Source organism: Trachurus trachurus (assembly GCF_905171665.1).
Source record: "Trachurus trachurus genome assembly, chromosome: 2".
NCBI lineage: Eukaryota > Metazoa > Chordata > Actinopteri > Carangiformes > Carangidae > Trachurus > Trachurus trachurus.
The window spans coordinates 1,693,586-1,719,352 of NC_139914.1; the positions used below are offsets into that span (position 1 = coordinate 1,693,586).

Consider the following 25,767-nt stretch of genomic DNA (forward strand, 5'->3'; position numbering starts at 1 on the left):
TTTGATTGAGTTCAGGATGAGGGCGTTCTTTTCGCACCAGTGCACCATCTGCTTTACACTGTCAGAGTAAAGTTCTGGCCGCTGCTCCTCCGTCATCAGTGCCACTAGTGCTGTATCTTGGGGGGTTAAGATCCAGAGGAATGTGTGGAGGCTTTTCCACTTCACTTCCTTCACCTCCGCTCACTCTCTCCATCCGTGCTCCTTCCTCCTCCTCCTCCTCCTCCTCCTCAGTCATGTCGGGGACGCTGCCCAGGTTTCCCACCATGCCGGCTCTGCTCGGCTCCGTCAACCCCCCCACTTTGCCCCGGGGCATCACCATGCCCAGTCTGCCCAGTCTTCCCAGTCTTCCCAGTTTTCCCAGCATGCCGCGGGGCGTCACCATGCCCAGCTTGCCCAGGGGCATGTCGCTGCCCAGGGCCGTCGTCGCCATGCCGACCGTATCCCAGGCTCCTCGGAGGCTGCTGCAGGACTGCTGCTCCGTGCTGGACCACCAGACGCCCGGAGGTAACGACCATCTAACACACTTATTATTGTTTTGTATTAACAGTAAATTCACCGTATTTATATACAGTAGATGCACTTGTTGCTGTCATGTAAAGAAATATGAATGAATATAACAGACCGGACTCTTTCTAATTATCTAATTTAGGATAACTTTAAATTACAGTTTTCTGTTTATACATGACTTCATTAATTACTGTAGTTAAAGCTCTAAAACAGCTGCAAGGTATAAACTAGGCTTCAAAATAAAGTTTCACCAATATCACGGAAAAGTCTGGAAAATGGAAACTATTGTATGGAAATATATTTATCTGGGTTTGCTCTTATCTGAAGTTATTTGGGTTATTTATTTTGTATGCCTCGCTACAATCCCTTAGAAATTATTTGGTGACATAATGGCATACAATTGATAAATACAATTAAATTAATTGCATAATTTATTTATTTTTCATTTTTTCATTTATTAGTTTATTTCATAGGGACAGTGCACCACTAATCAACAGAGTTAAAAGAAAACTGTAAGTGGGCCAGAGTTAGCCAACAAGGCTAGTTTTCGTCCGTTGTCCCTGGCCAGATGTTAAAGGCAACCTAAAAGCCCAAAAAAGGGGCAACAATTAAGTACTTTCAAGACACAACTTACATAACAATCTAGTAATCTAGTACTGTCTATTTACAGTACATGATACACATCTGATTTCTCAGATGTCACACATTATTTGAATTTTTTTTTTTTTACAGAAAAGTCTGGAAAAATACATTTCTTTTCTTTTTTTGAACTCATTCTTTATTTCATTTTAAGGAAAAATAACACGAAAAGGGAAAACAGCCATGTCAGAGGGATATACATGTCTGTCTGTTTGTTGTGGTTTTACAATGTTTTTAACTTCATTCAGAGTCTTTATACGTTGTCCATTTGTCCCATTTAGTATTGAATTCAGTTTGCAAAATGACATTTCAATATGAACTAATCGAAGTGTTTCAGCCAATTTAGACTTCATGCTTGGTCCATGTGTAAAATATTAATATCTCCCTTTGTTTGACTAAATAAAACTCCACATAAAAAGGTGTTAATCAGCAATAACAACGCTCTGACACAACAAACTCTTTGGTCTTTTCTTCCTGTCTCTGTTTCCAGCTCCTGGTTTCTCATCTGAAATTTTTTTTTTCCTCTGTTTCTGCTGGAATGATAAATAAATCCAGATTACAGAGCTGAGCTGCTGCACATGGCCTGGATCACACACACACACACACACACGGAGTAAAAACCTTTCCCTGTTAACAGCAGGACTGAACATGAACACACACACGGCTCTGTATTAAATCTGTGTTTTAACGACAACAAACACGACAAACACACAAAAAAAACCCTGAAACTGTGACTTTTTTTTATTTTAAATCTGACACTTTGATGAGTCGGTCGGTCGGAGGGAGATGTGAGGTTTTTAACTGACATTGATGATGACGATGAATGACAGGAGGCGGGCTCAGTGTGTGTGTGTGTGTGTGTGTGTGTGTGTGTGTGGAGGATTAACGGTGTGTGTGAGACAGGAGCCGTGAGCTGAAGGAGTCGTCTTCATGTACGGTGAGAAAAATATTTACACATTTTACTTCTTCTCTGATCTGAGAGCAGCTTAAACGTTGTGTCATTAAAATATATAACATGTAATATATGAAATATGGATTTATATTATATGAAATATTTAATATGTGAGGTCTGATTTATATTATATACTATAATATATCAGTGAGGTCTGCACTGCAAAAACTCAAAATCTTACCAAGAATATTTGTCTTATTTCTAGTCAAAAAAATCTCATTATACTTAAAATAAGACTCATCACATTAAAAAGCAGCTTATTTTTAGACACTTTTTACTTCTTTCGAGGATATTTTCACTTGAAATAAGTAGAAAAATCTGACAGTGGAGCAAGTTTTTCTTTCTTATTACAAGCACAAAAAAACTTGCTTTCACTGGCAGATTTTTCTACTTATTTCAAGTGAAAATTTGTTTAAAACTAATGAAAATTATCTAAAAACAAATTCATTTTTAGGTGATGAGTCTTATTTAAAGTGGAAAGAGTTTAGTTTTGACTAGAAATGAGACATTTTGTCAAGAAATAAGACAAATATTCTTGGAAAGATTTTGAGTTTTTAATGTGTGATGTATCATCTCAAAACAATATTATATAATGTGATGATAGTATTAAGAATAAAATCTGATACAGATGATTAATGGATTTTTAATGTGGATGTAGATGTTCCTTTTTATTTTTAATCTTTGGTTTTAATGGACCACAAAAAGTAAAAACTTTATTGACTTTTTAAGTTGTGTTCATAAATCCAGGAAACATTTTAATCCCCTGCTCCAAAAAAACAACGCTTACATCATGATTTAAAGTGATAATATACAACAGTACAACAAGTATTCATGCAGTAAAAGTACTAATATCTACTAATAAAAGTCCTGCTGAATTTAAAGCTCAAAACTCATAAAGATGCTTTTTGTTCATTTATCTCATTATTTTAGTCGATAAAGTTAAAAAATCAACAAGAAATCTATTTGATTTTAATCTATAAAATGAGATTATTTAAATTAAATTTTTTTTTTTTTTAATTTTCATGCGTAACTTTTTAATTTTTAAAGTTAAACACAGGAAGACGTTGAACGCGGCTCGTTCACAGCTCGTCGTCATCACGAGTCTTGTTTTGGGGATTGACCTGTGACCTCACGGCGACATCGACGAGCCCTCTTAAGCTGCGTTAACTAAAATACAGACAACATAAACACATTACGCAACCAAACAACAACAACAACAACAACAGCAGCAGCAGCAGGATTAACGCTAAGATGTAGCATCACTGCTGCTGCATTGTAGTGTGTCTGTGTCTGTGTGTGTGCGTGCGTGTGTGTCTTCTTTAATCTGCCAGAATCTATTAAACTGAACCCACAGAGATGAAATATTAAAGAAAGAACCAGGTCAGATGCTGCAGCGCCCCCCGGAGGCTGGAACGTGTATATTAATATATTTATTTATATGTGTAATTAAATATAAATTAAGTGTTTGTGTCTTTGTGTGCAGGTCTGTGTGGCTGCTGCTGGGCGCTACGGCCTCGCTACAAGAGGCTGGTCGACAATATTTTCCCAGAAGACCCTGAGGTAAACACACATACACACACTGAAAGGGATAGTTCAACATTTTGTCAAATTGGCCCATTGCCATAATCCCTATAGTTTGTTACCTTTAATTGTCGGTGCAAGCTGTTTTTAGAACGGCGGAGCAGAGCCGTGAGCTGCTCAGAGCTACGCTACGGAGGCTCATGGGATTTATTGGTTTCCCTCATCAAACTCATCAAATACACAATCCAACAACTCCACAACGCTCTGGTGGACAAGTCGTGAGCTGCACATTCACCACGTTATGAGATAAGAACACAACGTTACCAGACAGAGTTGTTTTAGAGGGAAATACAGAGACTGCTTGATGAAAAACTGTCCCTGAAGGCAACGCGCATCAGCGGTTTTGCATGAATTTCCCTCTAAAACAACTCTGTGTGGTAACGTTGTGTTATTATCTCATAGCGTGGTGAATGTGCAGCTCACAACTTGTCCACCAGAGCGTTGTGGAGTTGTTGGATTGTGTATTTGATGAGTTTGATGAGGGAAACCAAGAAATCCCATGAGCCTCCGTAGCGTAGCTCTGAGCAGCTCACGGCTCCGCTCCTCCGTTCTAAAAATAGCTTGCACCGACAATTAAAGGTAACGAACCTACTGCTATGACTATAGGGATTATGGCAATGGGCCAATTTGCCAAAATGTTGAACTATCCCTTTAAAAAATAAAGAAAAAGATATGTTGATGTCTTCTTTTGTCTTGTTGTGGTTTAATAAGGAGTTGAAATGTGTGTGTGTGTGTGTGTGTGTGTGTGTGTGTGTGTGTGTGTGTGTGTGTGTGTGTAGGATGGGCTGGTGAAGGCCAACATGGAGAAGCTGACATTCTTCGCTCTGTCGGCTCCGGAGAAACTGGATCGGATCGCAGCGTACCTGTCGGAGCGGCTGACCAGAGAGCTGAACCGCCACCGCTACGGGTCAGCGCACACACACACACACACACACTGCTGCTGCTGCTGTCAGGTGTTAACAGGCGTTCCCTCTGTGTGTGTGTGTGTGTGTGTGTGTGTCAGGTATGTGTGTATCGCCATGGAGGCGCTGGAGCAGCTGCTGCTGGCGTGTCACTGCCAGAGCATCAACCTGCTGGTGGAGAGTTTCCTCAGTACGCTGCGTCTGCTGCTGGAGGCCGACAAGCCGCACCTGCACATCCTGGCCACCAACTCTGTACGTCACATATTTACATTATCAATTCATCTGTTGATTATTTAAAGCAGAAGTGAGTGATATATTTGTGTTAATATAAGTCTTAAATAGTTATATCTTCCGACAGCAATCACTTACATAGAGTGTTTGGTCTGAAACACGGGTCTCTCAGTCCCTCTGCTCTGCTCTGAGCCGAGGAGAAAACATTTATCGTATCCTACAGTTTTTATCCAATGAGGAGAGAGAACGGCATGCAGGGCTGTGTGTGCAGCCAAGGAACACCGTGAATGTGGCGACGTAGCGACGAGGACTGTTATGGTGCGTTCAAGGAAACTCGTATTTTTCCGACCGTGAAGTGGTACCAGTTCGATCTGGTACGAGTTCACCGGTCGGAAGTTACGAGTGGCCGTTATAGTGACTTTCACCGGTAAAACAGGTCGGAAAAACACGAGTGGGTTGCCTGGAACGCTACAAAGTCGTAAGTTGTGACTTGAAGCTGTAATTTACGATTTCAAAAGCCTGCCTGGAACGCAGCATTAGCGAAAACGACCGGATCACTCACTTCTGCTTTAAACTATTAATCGATTAGTTGTTTGGTCAATAAAATGTTGAAAAACGTCAATTAGTGTTTCCCAAACCACCAGACGACGTCCTCAAATGTCTTGTTTTGTCCACAAACCAAAGAGAGACTCAGTTTATTGTCATAAAGGAACAAAGAAACCTTAAATATTCACATTTAAGAAGCTGGAATCAGAGAATTTGGACTTTTTTTCTTAAAAAACTACTCAAACTCATCGATTATCAAAATAGTTGACGGTTAATTTAATAATTGATTATTGTTTAATTAATTGTTGTGGCTCTAGTTGTGTTTAGGACAGGAACTTCTTTAAATTTAGTCAAACGTGAACTGACTGTGGAAGTCAGCTTTACATATTCATACGTATTCATGTATGAATATATACAGGGTTTAAACTTTACTACTTGGCTAGTGAGCTTTAAAAATCTACTGGCCAGAAATTATAAATAGTCTTTTGGTATATTTTTCAATATGTTATTCCTATAAAACACTCTAAAAACTTTGGTTTGCGTCATAATGTCTAGAAATAACAATCAATTGCGTAGTTATGTCAAGAAATAGCCTAGAAATAACAGTTAATTTCATCGTAATGTCGAGAAATATCGCCAAGATTGGTTGTGTAGAAATAGCCCAGAAATATCGGTCAATTGGTCAAAGACTTCCCAGAAAATTTTAAGCATGAAAAGCATGTGTAATCTTTTGTCTTTATGGAAAAACATGACATTACTATGAAACTGACGGTTACCTCTAGACTATTTCTTGACATAACTACGCAATTAATTGTTTTTTCTTGACATTATCACATAATTAACAGCCTGAAGAATACATTTTTGTCAACATTTTCAACAAATATCACAGCAGTCAGCATAATTTTGTCTGGAATTTGTCAAATTTGATCTTTGAAAACAATGCCTTCAACATTTTTCTTGGTTTAAAATGAGGTGGTATTATTTTAATGCATATTTATATGTATTTTATGATCTGTCCAGCATTTTAGAATGATCTAGAGACCTGAGGAAAACATTTAATGTTAGCCAGTCAGTCATACGATAGATATTTATATACAACATACATGAATATATATACAATGTATTAATGCACATACAACATATAAAACATGCATGAAGGTGTGAAGCAGCAGAGTGAGGGTCACATTAGAGCTGGGACAGAGATCATGTGTTTATGTAATCTTTAAGCCTTTATATATTTTTATTTCCCCTTGGAAGAAATACAGTATATTACATGCACACGCACACACACACACACACACACACACACACACACACACACACACACACACACACACACACACACACACACACTCACACTCAGGGATTATCTGGTTGAGCCACGGCAGGTTTATCTCTGTAGGAAACATTCATTCACGTCCCTCTGTTCTTATTTTAATGTAGATATTGTTTGTTTTGTCCTGTTTTCACGCTGTAACTGTGTGTGTCTGTGTGTGTGCATCTGTGTCTGTGTGTGTGTGCGTGCAGTTTGTGAAGTTTGCAAACATCGAGGAGGACACGCCGTCGTACCATCGCAGCTACGACTTCTTCGTGTCTCGCTTCAGTGAGATGTGTCACTCTGAGCACGAGGACGTCGACACCCAGAACAAGTCAGTCAGAGAAGGTCGATAGATCAATCGATGTTACTATCAACCAATATCTGATCGTTAACTCGTCTGTGTGTGTGTGTGTGTGTGTGTGTGTGTGTTGAGGATCCGTGTGTCGGGGATCCGTGGTCTGCAGGGCGTGGTCAGGAAGACGGTGGACGACGAGCTGCAGGTGAACATCTGGGAGCCGCGTCACATGGAGCAGATCGTCCCCGCGCTGCTGGTCAACCTGCAGCAGCACGCACACGCCGACAGGTACACACACACACACACACACCAACAGGTACACACAACCTGCACATAACTGAAGAGTTGAAGCTATTTTGGGGGTTGTATTTCGGGAATTTTGGAGATATTATGAGATATTAGTGTTTTAAGACCCTGTGTGTGTGTCTTTGTGTGTCTGTGTGTGTGTGTGTGTGTAGTGAGTCTCCAGCAGAGCAGACTGAGGTGTGTTTCCGGGAGCTGTTGGGCCGAGCTGCGTACGGACACATCACCAACGCCATCAGACCTGTGCTCATGTAAGAGACACCGACCCAGCACATAGACAAGTTTTGTCAAATTTGATGTTTAAATATGTAAATGAGGCAATATCTGATGAAATATGCGCTAATTTGCATATATTTCCAGAACAGAAATCTGAACAATGGATAAAGCCCCTTTCAAAATTCTTGTTTTATTTTGTTGACATATTAGAGTCAGATGTTTTTACAGAGGAGATTTTGGATATCTCTTTTTATCACTCTGTAAATGAGAAAATACTGTCACCAGCCCTAAAAAAAAATCAAATTTCGCCATGTTTTTAGTAATAAAATGACAAAATGCAGTAACATAAAAAGCTTAATGTGGATTTTCTTCTATTTCTTTCCACTATTCTGAAAGAAGACGTGTTAAAGAAGCAAATTAGCCCCAAATCTCATATTTTTGCCTGTATTACCTTACCTTACCTTGCCTTAATTACTGTGTGTTTCCAGTACATAGACCGTACCGTGTGTGTTTTCAGGCACCTGGACAGTCGCGGTCTTTGGGAAGGAAGAAGTTTTGCCGTTCGCTGTTTTCAGATCATCATGTACTCGATACAGGTCAGTGACGCCTCTGACTCTGAAGAAATAACCAAGACATTTTCCTTCAATGCCCAGATCGTTCTAAAATGCCGGACAAATCACAAAAATATATAAATATGCGTTAAAATAATACATATGTGTGAGCCTGTGATAAGGTGCCACCATTTTAAATCAAGAAAATGTTGAAGACATTTTGGTAATACTTTAATTCACAGGATAATGTTAATTTACATGATAATGTCTAGAAATAACCTAGAAATAACAGTTAATTGCATACTGTAGTAATGTAATGAAATAGTCTAGAATAACGGTCAATTTCATAGTAATGTCATGTTTTCCATAAAGACAAAAGATTACACATGCTTTTCATGCTTTGAATGTTTTGGGAAAGGCCAGATTGTTTCTCCATCAAGTCTTCGACCAATTGATCGTTATTTCTTGGCTATTTCTACACAATTGTTAAGTCTTGGTGATATTTCTCAACATTACTATGAATTTAAACATTATTTTTGGGCTATTTCTAGACATTATGACGCAATTAATAGTTTTTTCTTTGCTATTTCTTGACATTATCACAAAATTAACGGCCTAAATTAAAGGATTACCGTTACTCTCCTCCTCCTCTCAGTCGCAGCACTCCCACCTGGTCATCCAGCAGCTCCTGGGTCACCTGGACGCCAACAGCCGGAGCCGGGCCTCGGTGCGGGCTGGCATCGTGGAGGTTCTGTCTGAGGCGGCCGTCATCGAAGCCTCCGGGTCTGTGGGTGAGTTGACGCCCCTGCTGCTAGATAAAGGGACATTGTGTAACTTCTCCTGTTATCTATTTAGGAAAATCGATTATTTGGTTCTTCAGTCTGTTTTTCATTAACCAGTAATCCCCCCATCAACAAAGTGAAGTGTTCCTTTCAGCTCTGAATGAGCCGTTCATATCATTCATATCTCCATGGAGCGGGTAAGCTCGGTGCTGCTGCCATGTGGTGTCGCCATGTTTTTACCTTCAGTGGCAGCGTGACGGTAGGAAACCACGGAAACTCAGCGGAGACACCGGAGCTGTCGGCTCAGGTCGAGGTGGCGTCTGTGAAAAGTCACCGCGGTAACGCAGTGAGGAGGAATGGAGCGTTACACTGATGCTGCATTCACCTGCAGTCGGGCAGACGGCCGTCGCTAACAAACCAGATGTCAGTTTAGTCACAGAAGTCCAGAGAAAGCCGGTAAAACGTGGGTTTGTTTTGTTTTGTTTATTTAGATCCCCATTAGCTTTTGCCACGCAGCAGCTATTGTTCCTGGGGTCTTTTCATCTTAATAAATGACAAATACAAACCATTAACACACAACACATTAATACATAAAAACAAAAATACATACAGAAAACACATACTTAATACATACACATGAAAACAAAACATCCAAGACAAACACTTAACATATATTACCCGCTCCTACATTGAATCACTACACAACAAGGATACCAGGGGCCTGTTGTTCGAAACCTAGATAAGGGATTAAGCCAGGATATGTTGGTTATCCTGGCTGAATTTAGCCTCAAGTTGGTTGTTCGAAAGCTGGATACCTTTATCCTGGTCAAGTTACTATGGTGATTTATTCTCTGCAGCTAGCCTGCTCCAGACCAGGCTAACAGCCAGGCTTAGTTGATTCTGTTGTCTTTATCTGTGAAGTCAGCAGCCACTCTGATCAGAAATCAATGTGTTTCATACAGTTATGTTCTTATGTACCCTACATATTGGCCTGATTTCTAAACAAACTAAATACATTTACAATAATCAAATAACATGAAACATTTACAATATTTATTAGGTTTTTTTTTCTTCTTTTTTTCATAATTAGGGCTATTCATGTGCTTCTCACACTGAATCATTGCATCTGCCAGCGCTGCCTGCTTCTTCAAATGCAGGGCTACAGATGTCTGACGGTTTGTGAAATCTGTAAAACACATTAGCACAGAATTGTGCACACTGTTCTTGAGACAATACAAACTATTTTCGATATCTGTGACCCATCTATGATATTTTCTATGACCACTGGTACTACATGGCTTCTCATAAAAAGCAATGGAGCAAAAATAGCAATAGATTTATTTTTATTATTATAAAATGTTACAAAATACAGTATATTGGCCGAATATTGGTTGAGGGAAGAAAACAAGAATACAATTGTTTGAGCAGGCACCTTCCAAATAATTTATACACCTCATTTGAACATTGTTATCAGCAATTTATTGAAGCATCAGACTGCATAATGTTCTTATATTTAATTAATTTTCACCTGTTGCACTTTTGGTCACTTGTATTTGTGCTGTATGAACTTTACTTTAGATGATAAGAGATGAGTGCAATGTATCAACTTCCACTGCTCTTCATTAAGGCAAAGTGCACAGCTGTTAATTTGTGAAAGGAACTTAAATTGTGATTATAATTTTGGATTAGGCTACTTCCACATTCAATCAGTCCGCAGTTGTCCACCGCGCTCTCTCTGAGCTTTACAACAGCAGCGGTGCTTTTTTTTCTTTTTCTAAGAGGTGTGTCAACTTACGTCAAGATCCGCTGTTGATTGGAGGAAAGTGGCCACACCTGTCCTCTCATCGGTGAATCTGTGATCAATCTCTGTGGTCTACTGACGAGAGAATAAGTTACACCTGGCTTGACAAAGCCACCCCTCCTCAGCCTGGCTCGGCGTTCCAACAACCAATTAAGCCAGGATGGATTTATGAGACTTTGTCCAACCTGGCTTTTCCACTTATCCTGGATATCTTTATTCTACTTTCGAACAACAGGCCCCAGGACCCAATTTACAAATATACAAATATAGGCTACTAATGGTCAAAATTGCAATCAAAATAATAATCTCTTAGTTTCATTTTAAAGCTAACCATGTTTCTTTGTTGTATAACATAATTCGGGTCAGGTAAACAATACCACATCGCCATGACAACATATTGTCACGTGTATTGTTTTGCCTCGTGCTGACGGACCACTTGTTTACATAGAGGCTTGTTTATGCTGTTACGTGCAGCGGCTGTCGTCCGTCTGCCGTCTGCCCAATTTCACCTGAATGCAGCATGAAAAATACGACTGAGTTGCTTGAGATATACAACCACAACGCTGGATGGGAGGAATTCCTACACAATGTACCTTTAACTAACCCCCCCGTCCTCCCTCGCAGGCCCCACGGTGCTGGAGGTGTTCAACACGCTGCTGCGGCAGCTCAGGCAGAGCGTCGACTACGAGCTCACCGGTTACTACGACAGCGCGGGGAGACGCAGGACGACGTCGCTGGAGGAGAAAACGCTGCAGGACGCCGTCATCAAAACCATCGGTGAGTTTTCCAACGTCCTGCTGTGACATGACACGTTTTTCTGAAGCAACGTCGCCTCATTTCCTCTGATGTGACGTCGTCTTGTCCAGGATCCTTCGCCAACACGCTTCCTGTCTACCAGAGGTCAGAGGTCATGCTCTTCATCATGGGGAAGATTCCTGTTCCTGGGATCTACCCCGCCCTGGGGTCGCCCAACGCCGGGTACGACTCTCTACAGACTTGTGAATCCAGCTTTAAAGGAATAGTTTTTTTTTTTTGGTGAACTATTCCTTTAAAGCTGCTACATGTTTATATGTTGATAAATTCAACAATACAACTTTATTAAAAATGTTTAACTCGCTGTAGACGATGAAAAGTCCTCCACATTATTTAAACCACAACAAAGTAACAGTCACAGTAATAAAGTTCACCCGGAGCCGGACATCGCTCCAAACTCACTTTTATAAAGTAGCGTACAAATAACTTCAGACCACTTTAATAACAAAAACACAAACCAGCCTCGCAACAACTATTATTATTTTGATTATTATCATTATTGTGCTTCATGGCTCAATACAAAACACTTTCAGAGTGGGTATTTACGTTCATAAATGGTTTGTTTTGCTCAGACGTGGACTCTGAAGCATCTACCTGTTTCCACCGTCACTTTATTCATTTATTTATTCATTTATTTTTACTTAATTTGTATTCATTAACACAGTAACATGACATATACATTTGCTTTCATTTACATATTTTCCTGCACATAATCTTTACACTTATAATCAAGACTCATGTGAGAAAACAGTATAAATACATAACTATAAGTTTTAAAATATATGATAAGATAAAACAATAATAAATAGAAAACTGTACTGTAATAACTATATGACACAAATTTAGTTCACCATCACTTCAAATGTAATGTGTGGGATTATTAATTAATTATTTTTGGATTATTCTGTTATTTGTATTTACACTGTAAGTGATATTACGTATGGGTTGGTATATTTGAGTTAAATTTCTGTATGTTGTTATTACTTTGAGTCTGATGTAGAGGATTTATATCCTGTACCAGATGTTTTTTCATTAAATTTCATTAACAGTGAGCTCACCGACTGAACCATTTGAAATTCCCGAATGGTTTGGTGCATGTTTATTGAGCATATATTATTAATTTAGGTCGTTATTAAGGCAACATAATTAGAAAATACCCCCCTAACCAAAAACAAACAAGAATCCAGGGAATCCTTTTTTCCTTCCCGTTATTAAATTGACGGACCGTTTCCTGTGTCTCAGGTTTGAAGGCAGCAGGATGATCCAGGTGATGCTGCTCAAGTCCCTCCTGCAGGTGAGCTCACCTCGTGTCTTATCCTCCATCTTTACAGTGACATGTGTTTTATTATAAAATACTCGCTGCTGTAGCCTGACTTGACTCCGCCCCCTCCCTCAGGTGTCGCAGCGCTACGAGAGCACCAACCTGCTGACGGCGCTGCCCTCCTCCTTCCTGGAGCCGCTGCTCTCCTTCACCCTGATGGAGGAGCCCGAGATCCGGCTGCTCGTCCTCTCCATCCTCACCTCGCTCATCGACCGCCGCCACAACGCCGCTAGGCTCAGCAGCACACCCAGGTCACAACACACACACACACAATGTGGTTATAGAGTGTTTTAAAGTGAACTGCCTCCATCTTGTGGCCGACTCCTGTCACTGCACACTGAGCTGCTGCTTCTCAGATAAGAAAATAAGCTTTTAAAACATTAAACTTAAATTTCTGACCAGTTAGTTTGTGGATTTTTCACTCATTTCAACAAACTGTAGTATTTTATTACATGTGTGCAAAAGAGTGAGAGTCACAAGTCACACAAGTTTGTTTTTCAGCTTTTTCAACTTAGTTTGTATTGATCGTGGTGAAAAAGGTTCTTCACTTTTTGACCAGTTTGGCTCAAATGCAATTGCATTTTCTTTTAGTAAACTTTAATTTTTGAAACGGATACATCTCTTTTTTTCATTCTGGTAAGAAGAACACCTACCTGTCCTTCCTCTCGTGTGGCGAAGTGAAGGAAGGAAGGAAGGAAAAATGTCACTGTCACAACAACGTAAACTAAATGTTTCAGATGACTTGCGACCTTGTGCAAACACGCTGACGAGTTTTAACGGTTGATACGTTCAGAAAAATGAATTAAGATGATCAGGATGAACTGTAAATGACTTTATCTGTGTGTGTGTGTGTGTGTGTGTGTGTGTGTGTGTGTGTGTGTGTGTGTGTGTGTGTGTGTGTGTGTGTGTGTGTGTGTGTGTGTGTGTGTGTGTGTGTGTGTGTGTGTGTGTGTGTGTGTGTGTGTGTGTGTGTGTGTGTGTGTGTGTCTGTGTGTGTGTGTGTGTCTGTGTGTGTGCGTGCAGTGTGACGTTTGACGTGTCGGTGCTGGAGCTGAAGGAGGACAGGTGTTCTCGACAGGACAACCTGTTCATGAGGAAGGTGAGAGGAGACGTTTACTCTGCTTTAATGTTCACATGGTTTAATGTTTAATTATTAATGTGTGTGTGTGTGTGTGCAGCATGCTCAGCGCCTCTACAGACACGTGTACTTGACCTGTAAGGAGGAGAGCAGTGGGCGGAGCCACTACCAGGCGCTCGTCACCCTATTGGCTGTGCTGAGTGTGGAGCTGGCCAATGAGGAGGTGGTGGTCGACCTGATCCGATTGGTCCTGGCTCTGCAGGTGAGCAGAGATGACATCATCAAGACAATAATAATAATAGACTCAATTGCCTTGTTGTTTACAACTACTTCCGGGTAGAAAATCAGCACGTAATTTGAATGTACTCAGTACTTGAAGAGGGAAGACTATGCACATTATGTCATCTAAATGTAATTGAGGATGAACTGCATTTTGTGTTTGATTGGCCGTTATTTGACGAAGCCAGTTTTTGTTTCAGAAAATGCAAAATGTGAAGCCTGAGTTGTTTCAGGCTGATGATGAGGTAAAGTTAGAGTGGTTCTTCAGAAAAGAAGTCTTTACTATAGCTACTTTCATAAAAAGTGCCTGGACAATAAGAAAAAGTGAATTATTTATGTGAATTGTCTGTGCTCTGATGATTTTGTATATGAAATGTGTCTTGTAAGCCCTTATAGGCTGGGCGCCTTAATTGGTGCATGACACTTAAATAAATATAAATTCATTCATTCATTCATTCATGAGAACAGTAGTAACGAATGAGAGTTTAGCTTTATCATGTTTTTCACGCCCTATCACCGTTTAGACAAATCTGAAATGATTGAAGAAGCATTACTATTTCTGTGTGTGTGTTTTGTGTTGCTATGTGTTGTATTTATTCAGTTTGGGGGAATCACAGTGTCTAGAAAGCATCAGTGGCTGCAGCTGACAGGGACAGCTAACGGCGGTAGCTAAGCTAACACCGTTAGCTAAGCTAACATCAGGACGTCAGCTGTTAAAACCCTCCCGTTGTGGGACACGACATGAAACTACTCCAGTTAGCTCAGTCATGTTGGAACTCAGATATCTGCTGGAAAAAACATTTTTTCATGGACCGTTTGTTGAGTCACTGAGTTATTTAGTTAAACAGGTAGCTAACCGTTAGCCCGGCTAATCTATGATAACCATGAATAATTACAAAAATGTGCACACGTAAATAGTAATGTTTGTCCAATCATTGGTTTTATAAACTTTATTAAGTCTAAACGGCGATATAGTGACATGAAAAATGAGATATATATAGTGAAACTCTCGTCCGTCACTATTGTTCTCATGCTGGGTTTCTACCCGGAAGTAGTTGTTGACCCTTTCTGCTCTCTGATTGGCTGCCCAGGAGCTGGCTTTGTCCAGTCATGAGTGTCTGTCCGTGTTTAACCGCTGTGGCGTTCACGCCGTCTGCGCCGCCTTCCTCCACCTGCTGTCCCAGCTGGGCCCGCCGCCGCCGCTGCACCTGCACGTCACACAGGTGAGTGTGTGTGTGTGTGTGTGTGTGTGTGTGTGAACATGACAAATGAAGGTGTGTGTCTGCAGCACAGCATCACATGTTGTTTTATTTCCTGTGTGTGTCTGTGTGTGTTTGTGTGTGCAGGTGATAGAGAGTCGACAGAGAGACGCTCCTCACCTGCTGCCTGAGCACGTCTTCTCTGAGCCGCCCAGGTAGAGAGACATTCACTCACAGTGGAAACACAGAGAGAGAGAGAGAGAGAGAGAGAGAGAGAGAGAGAGAGAGAGAGAGAGAGAGAGAGAGAGAGAGAGAGAGAGAGAGAGAGAGAGAGAGAGAGAGAGAGAGAGAGAGAGAGAGAGAGAGAGAGAGAGAGAGAGAGAGAGAGAGAGAGAGAGAGAGAGAGAGAGAGAGAGAGAGAGAGAGATTTTAGATTTAGATTTATTTTGCACAGTTAAAAAACAAACACAATTTGATATTTTACAGCTGGAAGAGGTGAAAACTCAAAAAGCTTATTACAGTAGATGCTTCCACCTATAGTTAACAGTTAAATATAATCAGAAATATATAAATGATAATAAAAGACAAATGATCATAGGGAAATTACACAAAGAGATAAACGAACAAAATATATAAATAACATATAAAAAAACTTAAAGGACAACTCTGGGCTGTATTTTCCTAACATTTTAGGTCTAAAAGAAGGAATCTGAAGATTTTCAGTTTAATTGCTCCTGTTGTCCTTCTGGGTCAAATTGTCCTCCATCCTTCCTTCTTTCCTTCCCTTCTCCCTTCCTTCTTTCCACAATCACTTTTCCATTCCTTCCTTCCTTCCTTCCTTCCTTCTTTCCCTTCTCCCATCCTTCTGCTTCCTTCCTTGACCTAATCTGTTCCTTCCCTCCATTTTTCTTTCCTTCCTTTTTCCTTAGTCCGTGGAAAAAAAAAACTGCGGCTTTGAGGGATGTAAACAGCCTAAGCAGCGGAACTTCCATCCGCTCCCATTCATCGCTGCCGTGGCGATGCGGGGACAGACACAACTACCGCAAAACAGGAGCAATTAAAATGAAAATCTTAAGATTCCTTCTTTTAGACCTAAAATGTTAGGAAAATACAACCCCAAGTTGAATTTGCCCGGAATTGTCCTTTAAGAACAAAACAAATGAACAAAAAAAATAGCTTAAAGTGTGTGTCGTGTGTGTGTCAGTGTCAGGCTGCCGTTAGGTGAGCTGAAGGTGGACGAAGCTCTTCTCTTCACCCAGTCAAACATCTGCGAGGCTCTGACAGGAAGTAGCTACAGCGCTCACGCCGAACGCTTCAACACGCCGTACATACCTCAGCTCTCAGGTACACACACACACATTTAAACACACACACACACATTTACACTTACACACATGAAGCTGCTGTTTTCACTCAGAACGTCGCTGTGTGTTGTAGATGAGGATCGCCTGTCGAAGAGGAAGAGCATCGGGGACGTGGTCTCTCTGCAAATCGACATGGACCCTCAGTACAGCCCTGACGCTCAGCAGGTAGCTATCTGTCTCTGCAGGTTAAAGGGACAGTTCAACATTTTGGCAAACTGGCCCATTGCCATAATCCCTATAGTCATAGCAGTAGGTTCGTTACCTTTAATTGTTGGTGCAAGCTATTTTAGAACGGCGGAGCAGAGCCGTGAGCTGCTCAGAGCTACGCTACGGAGGCTCATGGGATTTCTTGGTTTCCCTCATCAAACTCATCAAATACACAATCCAACAACTCCACAACGCTCTGGTGGACAAGTTGTGAGCTGCACATTCACCACGCTATGAGATAATAACACAACGTTACCAGACAGAGTTGTTTTAGAGGGAAATACAGAGACTGTTGATGAAAAACTGTCCCTGGTGAATGTGCAGGTCACAACTTGTCCACCAGAGCGTTGTGGAGTTGTTGGATTGTGTATTTGATGAGTTTGATGAGGGAAACCAAGAAATCCCATCAGCCTCCGTGCTCCACTGTTCTAAAAATAGCTTACACCGACTCTCTCTCTCTGCTGTAGAAACCTCAGACGGAGCAGATCACCTTTGAGACGCTGAAGAACGCCATCGGTAAGTGTTTGATATTGAACACACACTGGCTGACGTGATGAAATCTGTGTGTGTGTGTGTAACCGTCCTGTCGTGTCTCTCAGAGGACAGAGGGAGCGTGGAGGAGGAGGAGAGGAGGAGGAGGATGGAGGTGGTGGAGAGGTTCCAGACGGCGCCGTTTGAGGAGATCGCCGCTCACTGTGGAGCGCGGGTGAGAAACTGATCTGCACAGATTAAGACCTGGGGCCCGTTGTTCGAAAGTAGAATAAAGATATCCAGGATAAGTGGAAAAGCCAGGTTGGACAAAGTCTCATGAGTCCATCCTGGTTTAGTTGGTTGTTGGAATGCCGAGCCAGGCTGAGGAGGAGCAGCTTTGTCAAGCCAGGTGTAACTAATTCTCTCATCAGTAGACCACAGAGATTGATCACAGATTCACTGATGAGAGGACAGGTGTGGCTACTTTCCTCCAATCAACAGCGGAGCTTAATGCTGATGTCAGGGGACACACCTCTCTTAAAAAAAAAAAAAAAAAAGCACCGCTGCTGTCGTAAAGCTCAGAGAGAGCGCAGCGGACAACTGCGGACTGATTTAATAATCCAAAATTATAATCACAACTCAAGTTCCTTTCACAAATCAACAGTTGTGCACTTTGCCTTAATGATGAGCAGTGGAAGTTGATTCATTGCACAAATCTGAAGTAAAGTTTACAGCACATGGCCAAATGTGCAACAGGTGAAAATTAATTAAATATTAGAACATTATGCTGTTTGGTTCTTCAATAAATTGCCGATAACAATGATGACGAGGTCTATAAATTATTTGGAAGGTGCTCACACTCACTCAATTTTATTCTTATTTTCTTACCTCAACCAATATTTAGGCCAATATAATTGTAACATATTTTATGAAAATAATTTTGAAGGCCTAATTATGGAAAAAAAAAGCCTAATAAATATTGTAAATGTTTCATGTTTTTTGATTATTGTTAATGCATTTTATTTGTTTATAATTCAGGCCAATATGTACATAAGAACATGTATGAAACACGTTGATTTCTGATCAGAGTGACTGCTGACTTGACAGATAAAGACAACAGAATCAACTAAGCCTGGCTGTTAGCCTGGTCTGGAGCAGGCTAGCTCCAGAGAATAAATCACCATAGTAACTTGACCAGGATAAAGGTATCCAGCTTTCGAACAACCGACTTGAGGCTAAATTAGGCCAGGATAACCAACATATCCCGGCTTAATCCCTTATCCAGGTTTCGAACAACAGGCCCCTGCTCTCATTGGTCAATATGATGCGGAACTGAACAACCCTGAAACTCTGTGTGAACTTTAAAATCATCTCCTTACACCCTGTGAAAAAGTGGAGTTTGCAAGGACGTACGTTTTAAAACTGCACCTGTCACTCATGCATATAAATAGTTAAATAAAGAGAAAAGAAAAGAAAGAAAGAGGAAAAAAGACTTTGCGCCATCTTTTTAGCTTGTTTAATACACTTTACTTAATCACTTTCATAGTTTCAATCAATTTCACTTTCATTAAATAGTTTCTGAATTATTTTGTGTCAGGTGTCTATAGATGAATGCTAACGTGTGTCTATGGATTTCCATTTATCTCAATGTAAACTGTCGTATGTGAATGTTAGCTTATAGGCTACACTGGTGCTCAGTCATGGGCAGTCGTACAATGGAGGATTAATGGTGGCTAGTTGTAGAGATAACGGTACGTTTTGACATATTTAATGAAATTTAATGAATTCAATGAAATTTAATGAAAATACATCTGATACAGGATATAGATCCTCTATATCAGACTCAAAATAATGACCAAATATACCGTTAAATCCTCATCATATCCTCACTATTTTTTCACAAGAGACACACTGGCGGAGCAAATTAATTTGAATTGTGGCAATAAAACATTGAAAAAATAGACAATAAAGGCAAGGGTGTAACCATAGTACGTTTTGGTGCATTTCCCACAATTCTATGATATTAATAAATGAAAATAATGCGAAATTTAGAACATAATTTTGACTACATCAAGTACATTGACCATTTGAATTAACATTAAAGGAATAGTCTGGCAATTCTCTGAGATAGCAGCAAATAAATCACAGATTATCTTTCTTATTCTTTGATTAGGAACACAACCGTCATCGCCTCAGAGGCAGAAGCAGATCTGTGATGGAAAATAGGTGTTAACCCTTAAATTAGTACAGACTGGTGCCACGCAGTTTAACCACCATCACACTTTGACCCTCTAAGCAGTGGTCCTGTATATAAATATATGTATATATAAATGAGTATATAATGCACTGTGTGACCTTTTCTTTCCAAAATGCCAGACTGGTCTTCTGACACATGATCATCTGCCGTTACTTTCCCTCCACAGACGTCGCTGCTTCAGTCCAAACTGGACCAGGTCTTCGACTTGATCATCCGTCCTCCTCCGTCTCCGTCAGGACACTCGCCGCCGCGCTCCACGCCGCTCTACGAGATGAAGTTTCCTGACCTTTGCGTCTACTAGATGCTAACACACAAGCACTTTCCTTTATGTAATGTGACATGTTTAGGGACGAGGAAACAAGGAGGTAGGGAAGGAAAGACGATGGAGGTAGGGCAGGAAAGACACTTGTACTTAGATAAAGATGAATTATTTTACTTAATTTTAATAATTAATTAATTTTATGTCAGGGAATGTTTAGTCTTTTCTGCTGGTTCCTTAAATGTCTCATTAGATTGATTGATTTATTCATTGATTGTGACCTTTTGTCCCTGTTTTTTTTTGTTTTTTTTGTATGTGTTTCCGTCTGATCAGAGGTAAAACCTGTACACTCAGTAGGAGCTGCTCTAATAAATTATCAATAAATGGTTCCAATGTGTTTTGTCTATTGAGTCTTTGATCTGTGTCTGTGTCTGTTGTTTATTATTATTTCATTTAAGATCATTAATTATCTCTCAGGTTTGTTTTACGTTTCAGAACCTGTTTCACGGTCCAGAGCTCGTCAGTCAGAGAACAACTGATCGGAAAACTGGTGAGAACACTGATGGATGGATGGATGGATGGATGGATGGATGGATGGATGGATGGATGGATGGATGGATGGATGGATGGATGGATGGATGGATGGATGGATGGATGGATGGATGGATGGATGGATGGATGGATGGATGGATGGATGGATGGATGGATGGATGGATGGATGGATGGATGGATGGATGGATGGATGGATGGATGGATGGATGGATGGATGGATGGATGGATGGATGGATGGATGGATGGATGGATGGATGGATGGATGGATGGATAGATAGATAGATAGATAGATAGATAGATAGATAGATAGATAGATAGATAGATAGATAGATAGATAGATAGATAGATAGATAGATAGATAGATAGATAGATAGATAGATAGATAGATAGATAGATAGATAGATAGATAGATAGATAGTAAAGACGTCTCTTCGTTGCTTGCAAATATCTCTTTATGTTTTCATATAATTTACAGTTATTTACATCAATAATCAATAAATATCAAAACGTCTCTCTCTCTCTCTCTCTCTCTCTCTCTCTCTGTGTCTCTCTCCCATTCATTCAGGTTCAAACACAAACAACAAAAACCATCAGAGCTTTTTATTGGTCACCATCCTCCTCCGCTAACGAGCTCCCTCGGCCAATCAGAACCCTGCTTCCTGCCTCTCACCTAGGTAAAAAGATATCTCTCTCTCTGTCTCCCTCTTTCCTCCCTCCCTCTCTCCCTCTCTCCCTCACTTCTGCTGCTGTCCGTCTTTGTTGATGACGTTCTTGAACAGCGTGAGCAGCGGCCTCTGGCTGCGCTCGTCCCAGCTCTTCATGAAGCCGCCGTAGCGTTTGCTCTCCGGCGGCCCGCTCCAGCGAAAGTGCTTCATCTTGTACGAACCGTCTTTCTTCTCTCCGCTCAGGAGCTGCTGCTGCTCCTCCTCCGCCTCCTCCTCCGCCGCCTCCGCCGCCTCCATCACCTCCTGCACCTTGTCCTCCAGCAGCTCGCTGGCCAGCTCGCGCCTCCTCATCTCTCCGGGGAACACCTCGGCCGACTCCTCCTCCACGCCGTTGGAGGTGTAGACCTTGACGGGGCGACGCTTGCGGCCGACCGGCTTCCCCCAGCGGAAGTGCTCCATGGAGTAGGAGCGCTTGGCCTGAGGCGAGGAGGAGGAGGAAGAGGATGGGAGGATGAAGGAGGAGGAGGAGGAGGACGGGAGGACGAAGGAGGAGGGGTCCGACAGAGGCGGAGGTTGGAGGTGGGCGGAGCCTGGGACGACGGGGGTCTCGGCGCTGAGGTCAGAGCGGCAGAGCTGGATGCAGTCCTGCAGGAAGGTGAGAAGGAAGTGATGCAACAATACAAGTACACAGAGTTGTAGGGTTATTATAGTTCACTAAAACTCAAACTAACAGTGAAAAAATAATTTAGGAAACTGAAATAAAAATAAAAACTACAATGAACAATGTTAAATTAAAGTAGAGTCTGATAACAGCAGCTTAGTTGTAGTTTTCTTGTCGATGTCTAAAGCTGCAGGAAGAAAACGCCACAGCTCAATATGGGACGACTTGGAGTACGACCCACAGGGAGATAAGAGTGAATGGAACCTGATGAGGACTGATGGGAACATTATGGGATGGATGCAACTAAAAGGGAACAAGTTCATCTTCAGAGGTCTGACAGAGGCTTTCTCCTAAAACCTGAAGAACTACAACTAAGACTAAATAAAAACTACAACTAAGACTAAATAAAAACTTCTTCTTTTTTTTTTCAAAATTTTTCCAATTTATGGAGACAAGACATAACATAAACCAAACACACAGCAGGTACGTAGACAGGACAAAATCACAAACAAAATAAAATGGGGGGGGGTTACATGATACTCCAAAACAATGTCCGGGGAAACACAAAAACTCAACGAGAATATGATGCTGGAAGGACCAAATCTAATTCAAATATCTCCTAATAACATCCCATTGTCTACCAAGACCCCTATCAAAATCTTTCAGGAAACCGGCTGCTCTTTCCATGTTGAGGAGGTCTAAGTATTCTTCAAGCCATACTTCCTTTACAAAGGATCAACCTTTTGACTGTGAGGCAGCCCGTAGGCGATTGATAATGGGGCAGGTTATTTTGTCAGGCTTACAGCCCAAAATGCATACCATGGGAGACAGGGTGAAGGTGACATCAAGGATCTCTGTCATAATTGCATGCATCTCCGACCATAGAGTTTGGACCGCTGGACATTCCCATAAGAGATGTAATAATGAGCCACGAAGGCCACAATTATGCCAGCACAAACCATCAGCATTTTCCGACATCTTTGCAAGTCTGACAGGAGTCATATAGGCTCTGCATAAAATGTTATACTGAATCATCTTGTATCTTACACATTTAGACAAATGTATGCCGGAATTCCAATATTTGGAATTCAGACTAAATAAAAACTACATGTTACCATGATGCTGCTCTCGGAGCTCAGGTCGTGGCAGCTCGGACGCTCCCAGCACCGACCGACGGCTCCTCTGGCCACGCCCACAACCACCACCGCCACCAATAACCACGCAGGACACATTCTCCTGTTGGACAATCACAGACGAGGAGACAAATGATTTTACATAAAATATTATATAATATATATTTTTCTTGTAAGTTCATGTGGTATATAACGGTATGTTTATTTCCAGTTTCTATTAATTGATGTATTAAAACAACAACAACACACGTACATGTTAATAAATACAATATATTGTTAATATCATGATGGCAGAATATATATATCTCAAACTTGTGTTTATTCTTAGCTTTTTACATCCATACTGAATTACTTTAACGTAATCTTGTCTTTTATTTCATAAATCATCCATTTAGATTCAGTTCTGTTGCTGAGAAAGATTTGGTGAAACTTTGTAAAGTTAAAACTAAATTAATTAGTGTAACTGAGATCATATTTAAGCAGAGTAAAGAATGTCTCACCGCACCGTCCTGTCTCTGTCTCTTCGTCCTTTTTCTTATTGCTGGTGTTTTCTTGTCGCTCGGCCGTCGGATGGAGATTTCTGTCGTTCCTCTCCTCTTCTGTCGCTCTGACCGTTGGGCTGACTTTTATATTCTGTCAGCCAAGGACACACACACGCACACACACAGACACACACACACAGAGACACACACACACAGACACACACACACACACAGAGACACACACACAGACAAAACGTCATCAGCAACATTCATTCATGCTCGTAAACACACACGGCTGCATTGAAAATGGACGATCAATGAAATATACCTCATCCTCCTCCCACACAGAAACACACACACACACACACACACACACACACACACACACACACACACACACACACACACACACACACACACAGTTTCCCTGTAACTCCACAAGCTGAACTTTTATCATATTCAATGTGAGAAGTGAATGTTTTTGCAATATGTTCTTTATCTTTTAACGGCTCATCTGCTTTCTGCTCTGTTTTCAGGACCGACAAACGAACAGCAACCGCTCAAACACCGGTGAGTTCAACACTTTACAAAGTTATAACACACACAAGCACCGAACTGGCAGGTGACGTTCACCGCCTCCGATGCTCAGTGTTAAATGTCAGGCGGCGGCGGCGGCAGATCTGGCAGATTAACACGGAGCCGTCATGTCATCACCGGAGGGGAAGACGGGATTCAAACCTGCGGGCGACGGGTTTCCTATTACACACGGACGCAGCTGCTGCAGCGTCCTCCCTTTGTCTGGATGCTCAGTGTGACCGATGCTGCAGCTCCACGCGGGTTTATCTTCACTTAACGCACCGCTGAGGGAAAGGTGACGGATACCAAGCTCCTCTTTCAGGCTCCTCCATCCATCCTTCTTTCCACAGTCCTTCCTTCCTTCCTTCCTTCCTTCCTTCCTTCCTTCCTTCCTTCCTTCCTTCTGGTTTTGATCCAACTGACCTGATCTGTTCCCTATCCCTCCATCTTTCTTTCTTTCCCTTTTCCCTTCCTTCTTCCCCTTCTGCCTTCTTCCTCGAACAAATCTATTCCCTCCCTCCTCTTTCCTTCCTTTTTCCCTTCCTTCTTTCCATAATCCCTTTTCCCCTCTCTGCCTTCCTTCCTTCCGTCCCTTTGTCCTTACTTCTTCTTCCTTCCTTTTTGACTCAATTGACCCAATCTGTTCCCTCCCTCCTTCTATCTTTCCTTCCTTTTTCCCTTCCTTCTTTCCCTTTGTCCTTCCTTCTTCTTCCTTCCTTGAACAAATCTATTCCCTCCTTCCTCTTTCCTTCCCTTTCCCTTCCTTCTTTCCATAATCCTTTTTCCGTCTCTGCCTTCCTTCCTTCCTTCCTTCCTTCCTTCCATCCCTTTGTCCTTACTTCTTCCTTCCTTTTTCACCCAATTGGTCCAATCTGTTTCCTCCCTCCTTCTGTCTTTCCTTCCTTCTTTCCCTTTGTCCTTCCTTCTTCTTCCTTCCTCTAACAAATCTATTCCCTCCCTCCTCTTTCCTTCCTTTTTCCCTTCCTTCTTTCCACAATCCTTTTTCCCTCTCTGCCTTCCTTCCTCCCTTCCTTCCGTCCCTTCGTCCTTACTTCTTCCTTCCTTTTTGACCCAATTGGTCCAATCTGTTTCCTCCCTCCGTCTATCTTTCCTTCCTTTTTCCCTCCCTCTTTACCCTATTGCCACGTCTCTTTCAGGCCCATTCAGTTTTCTTTGCTTCATCCCCACTGAGGCAGGAAACTCCCCAAACGCTCTACATACATCTACTGAAACCTCTTCGTATGTCACAAGCCTGTTTTGTTTTAGCACTCTTTGTAGACAAAAAAAATCCTTGAGGTGTTTAAAACATGTTTGAAACATGCTGCAACAGAGAAACAACAATTCTGTCTCAGGTTTTATAGTTTTATCTTAGTGCCAGGTCAATTTTCATGTTCATCAGCTTTGGTGTTTAAAATATGATAAATGTTAAAAGTCCAGTGTTTGCATCAAGGTTATATAAAATGTTTGTGCAGCAGAACTAAAGCCTCAGTCCTTCCTGTCATTCAGTAATAGTAAAGTAATTCCTCCAAAGGGCTGTTCTTTTTTGTTGTTGTTGTTTTTCTAATGGAACAAATTGAGGAGCATCTGGAGGCAAGCAGGTAAATATAAACCCATTAGACCGCTTTCACAGCCTTGAACCTCCATTCAATCCATTACACACACACACTCATATGTTCAGGAAGGGGGGAGGTAATGGCATGATGAGGCAAAAGTCAGATGGGCTGAGCTCAAAGCAAAGACATTTTAACGACACATTATCAAAAGTGGAGGCACTTCACCCACCGGCTGCAGTCATTAATTTCAGCCACTCTGTGTTTCGTCGCAGT

At 41.4% G+C, this 25,767-nt stretch overlaps 2 protein-coding genes across 3 annotated transcripts; one reads left to right on the plus strand and one right to left on the minus strand.

The window, feature by feature from the left end:
* Positions 1-233: 233 nt before the first annotated feature.
* On the plus strand, positions 234-19,914 carry LOC310996407 (protein EFR3 homolog B-like; the record flags this gene model as incomplete). The annotated part of the gene is made up of 22 exons (XM_083985786.1): positions 234-504; positions 3,582-3,658; positions 4,459-4,586; positions 4,683-4,833; positions 6,886-7,007; positions 7,110-7,259; positions 7,430-7,525; positions 8,008-8,086; positions 8,697-8,832; positions 11,249-11,401; positions 11,491-11,602; positions 12,680-12,731; positions 12,834-13,009; positions 13,782-13,857; positions 13,937-14,098; positions 15,207-15,338; positions 15,462-15,529; positions 16,519-16,658; positions 16,752-16,843; positions 17,353-17,401; positions 17,485-17,591; positions 19,780-19,914. The coding sequence occupies 22 exons, from the start codon at positions 234-236 to the stop codon at positions 19,912-19,914; spliced, it is 2,664 nt and encodes an 887-aa protein (XP_083841912.1).
* Positions 19,915-21,158: 1,244 nt separating this feature from the next.
* On the minus strand, positions 21,159-23,460 carry pomca (proopiomelanocortin a; the record flags this gene model as incomplete). Of its 2 annotated transcripts, none has more annotated exons than XM_083985899.1 (3): positions 23,389-23,460; positions 22,866-22,986; positions 21,159-21,734 (listed from the first exon to the last, which is right to left on the minus strand). In XM_083985899.1, the coding sequence occupies exons 2-3, from the start codon at positions 22,980-22,982 to the stop codon at positions 21,159-21,161; spliced, it is 693 nt and encodes a 230-aa protein (XP_083842025.1). In that variant the 5' UTR covers positions 22,983-22,986; positions 23,389-23,460. The 2 variants fall into 2 exon arrangements, with proteins under 2 accessions (XP_083842025.1, XP_083842024.1); XM_083985898.1 differs by having other exon boundaries at positions 23,384-23,432.
* Between the last annotated feature and the right edge of the window lie 2,307 nt (positions 23,461-25,767).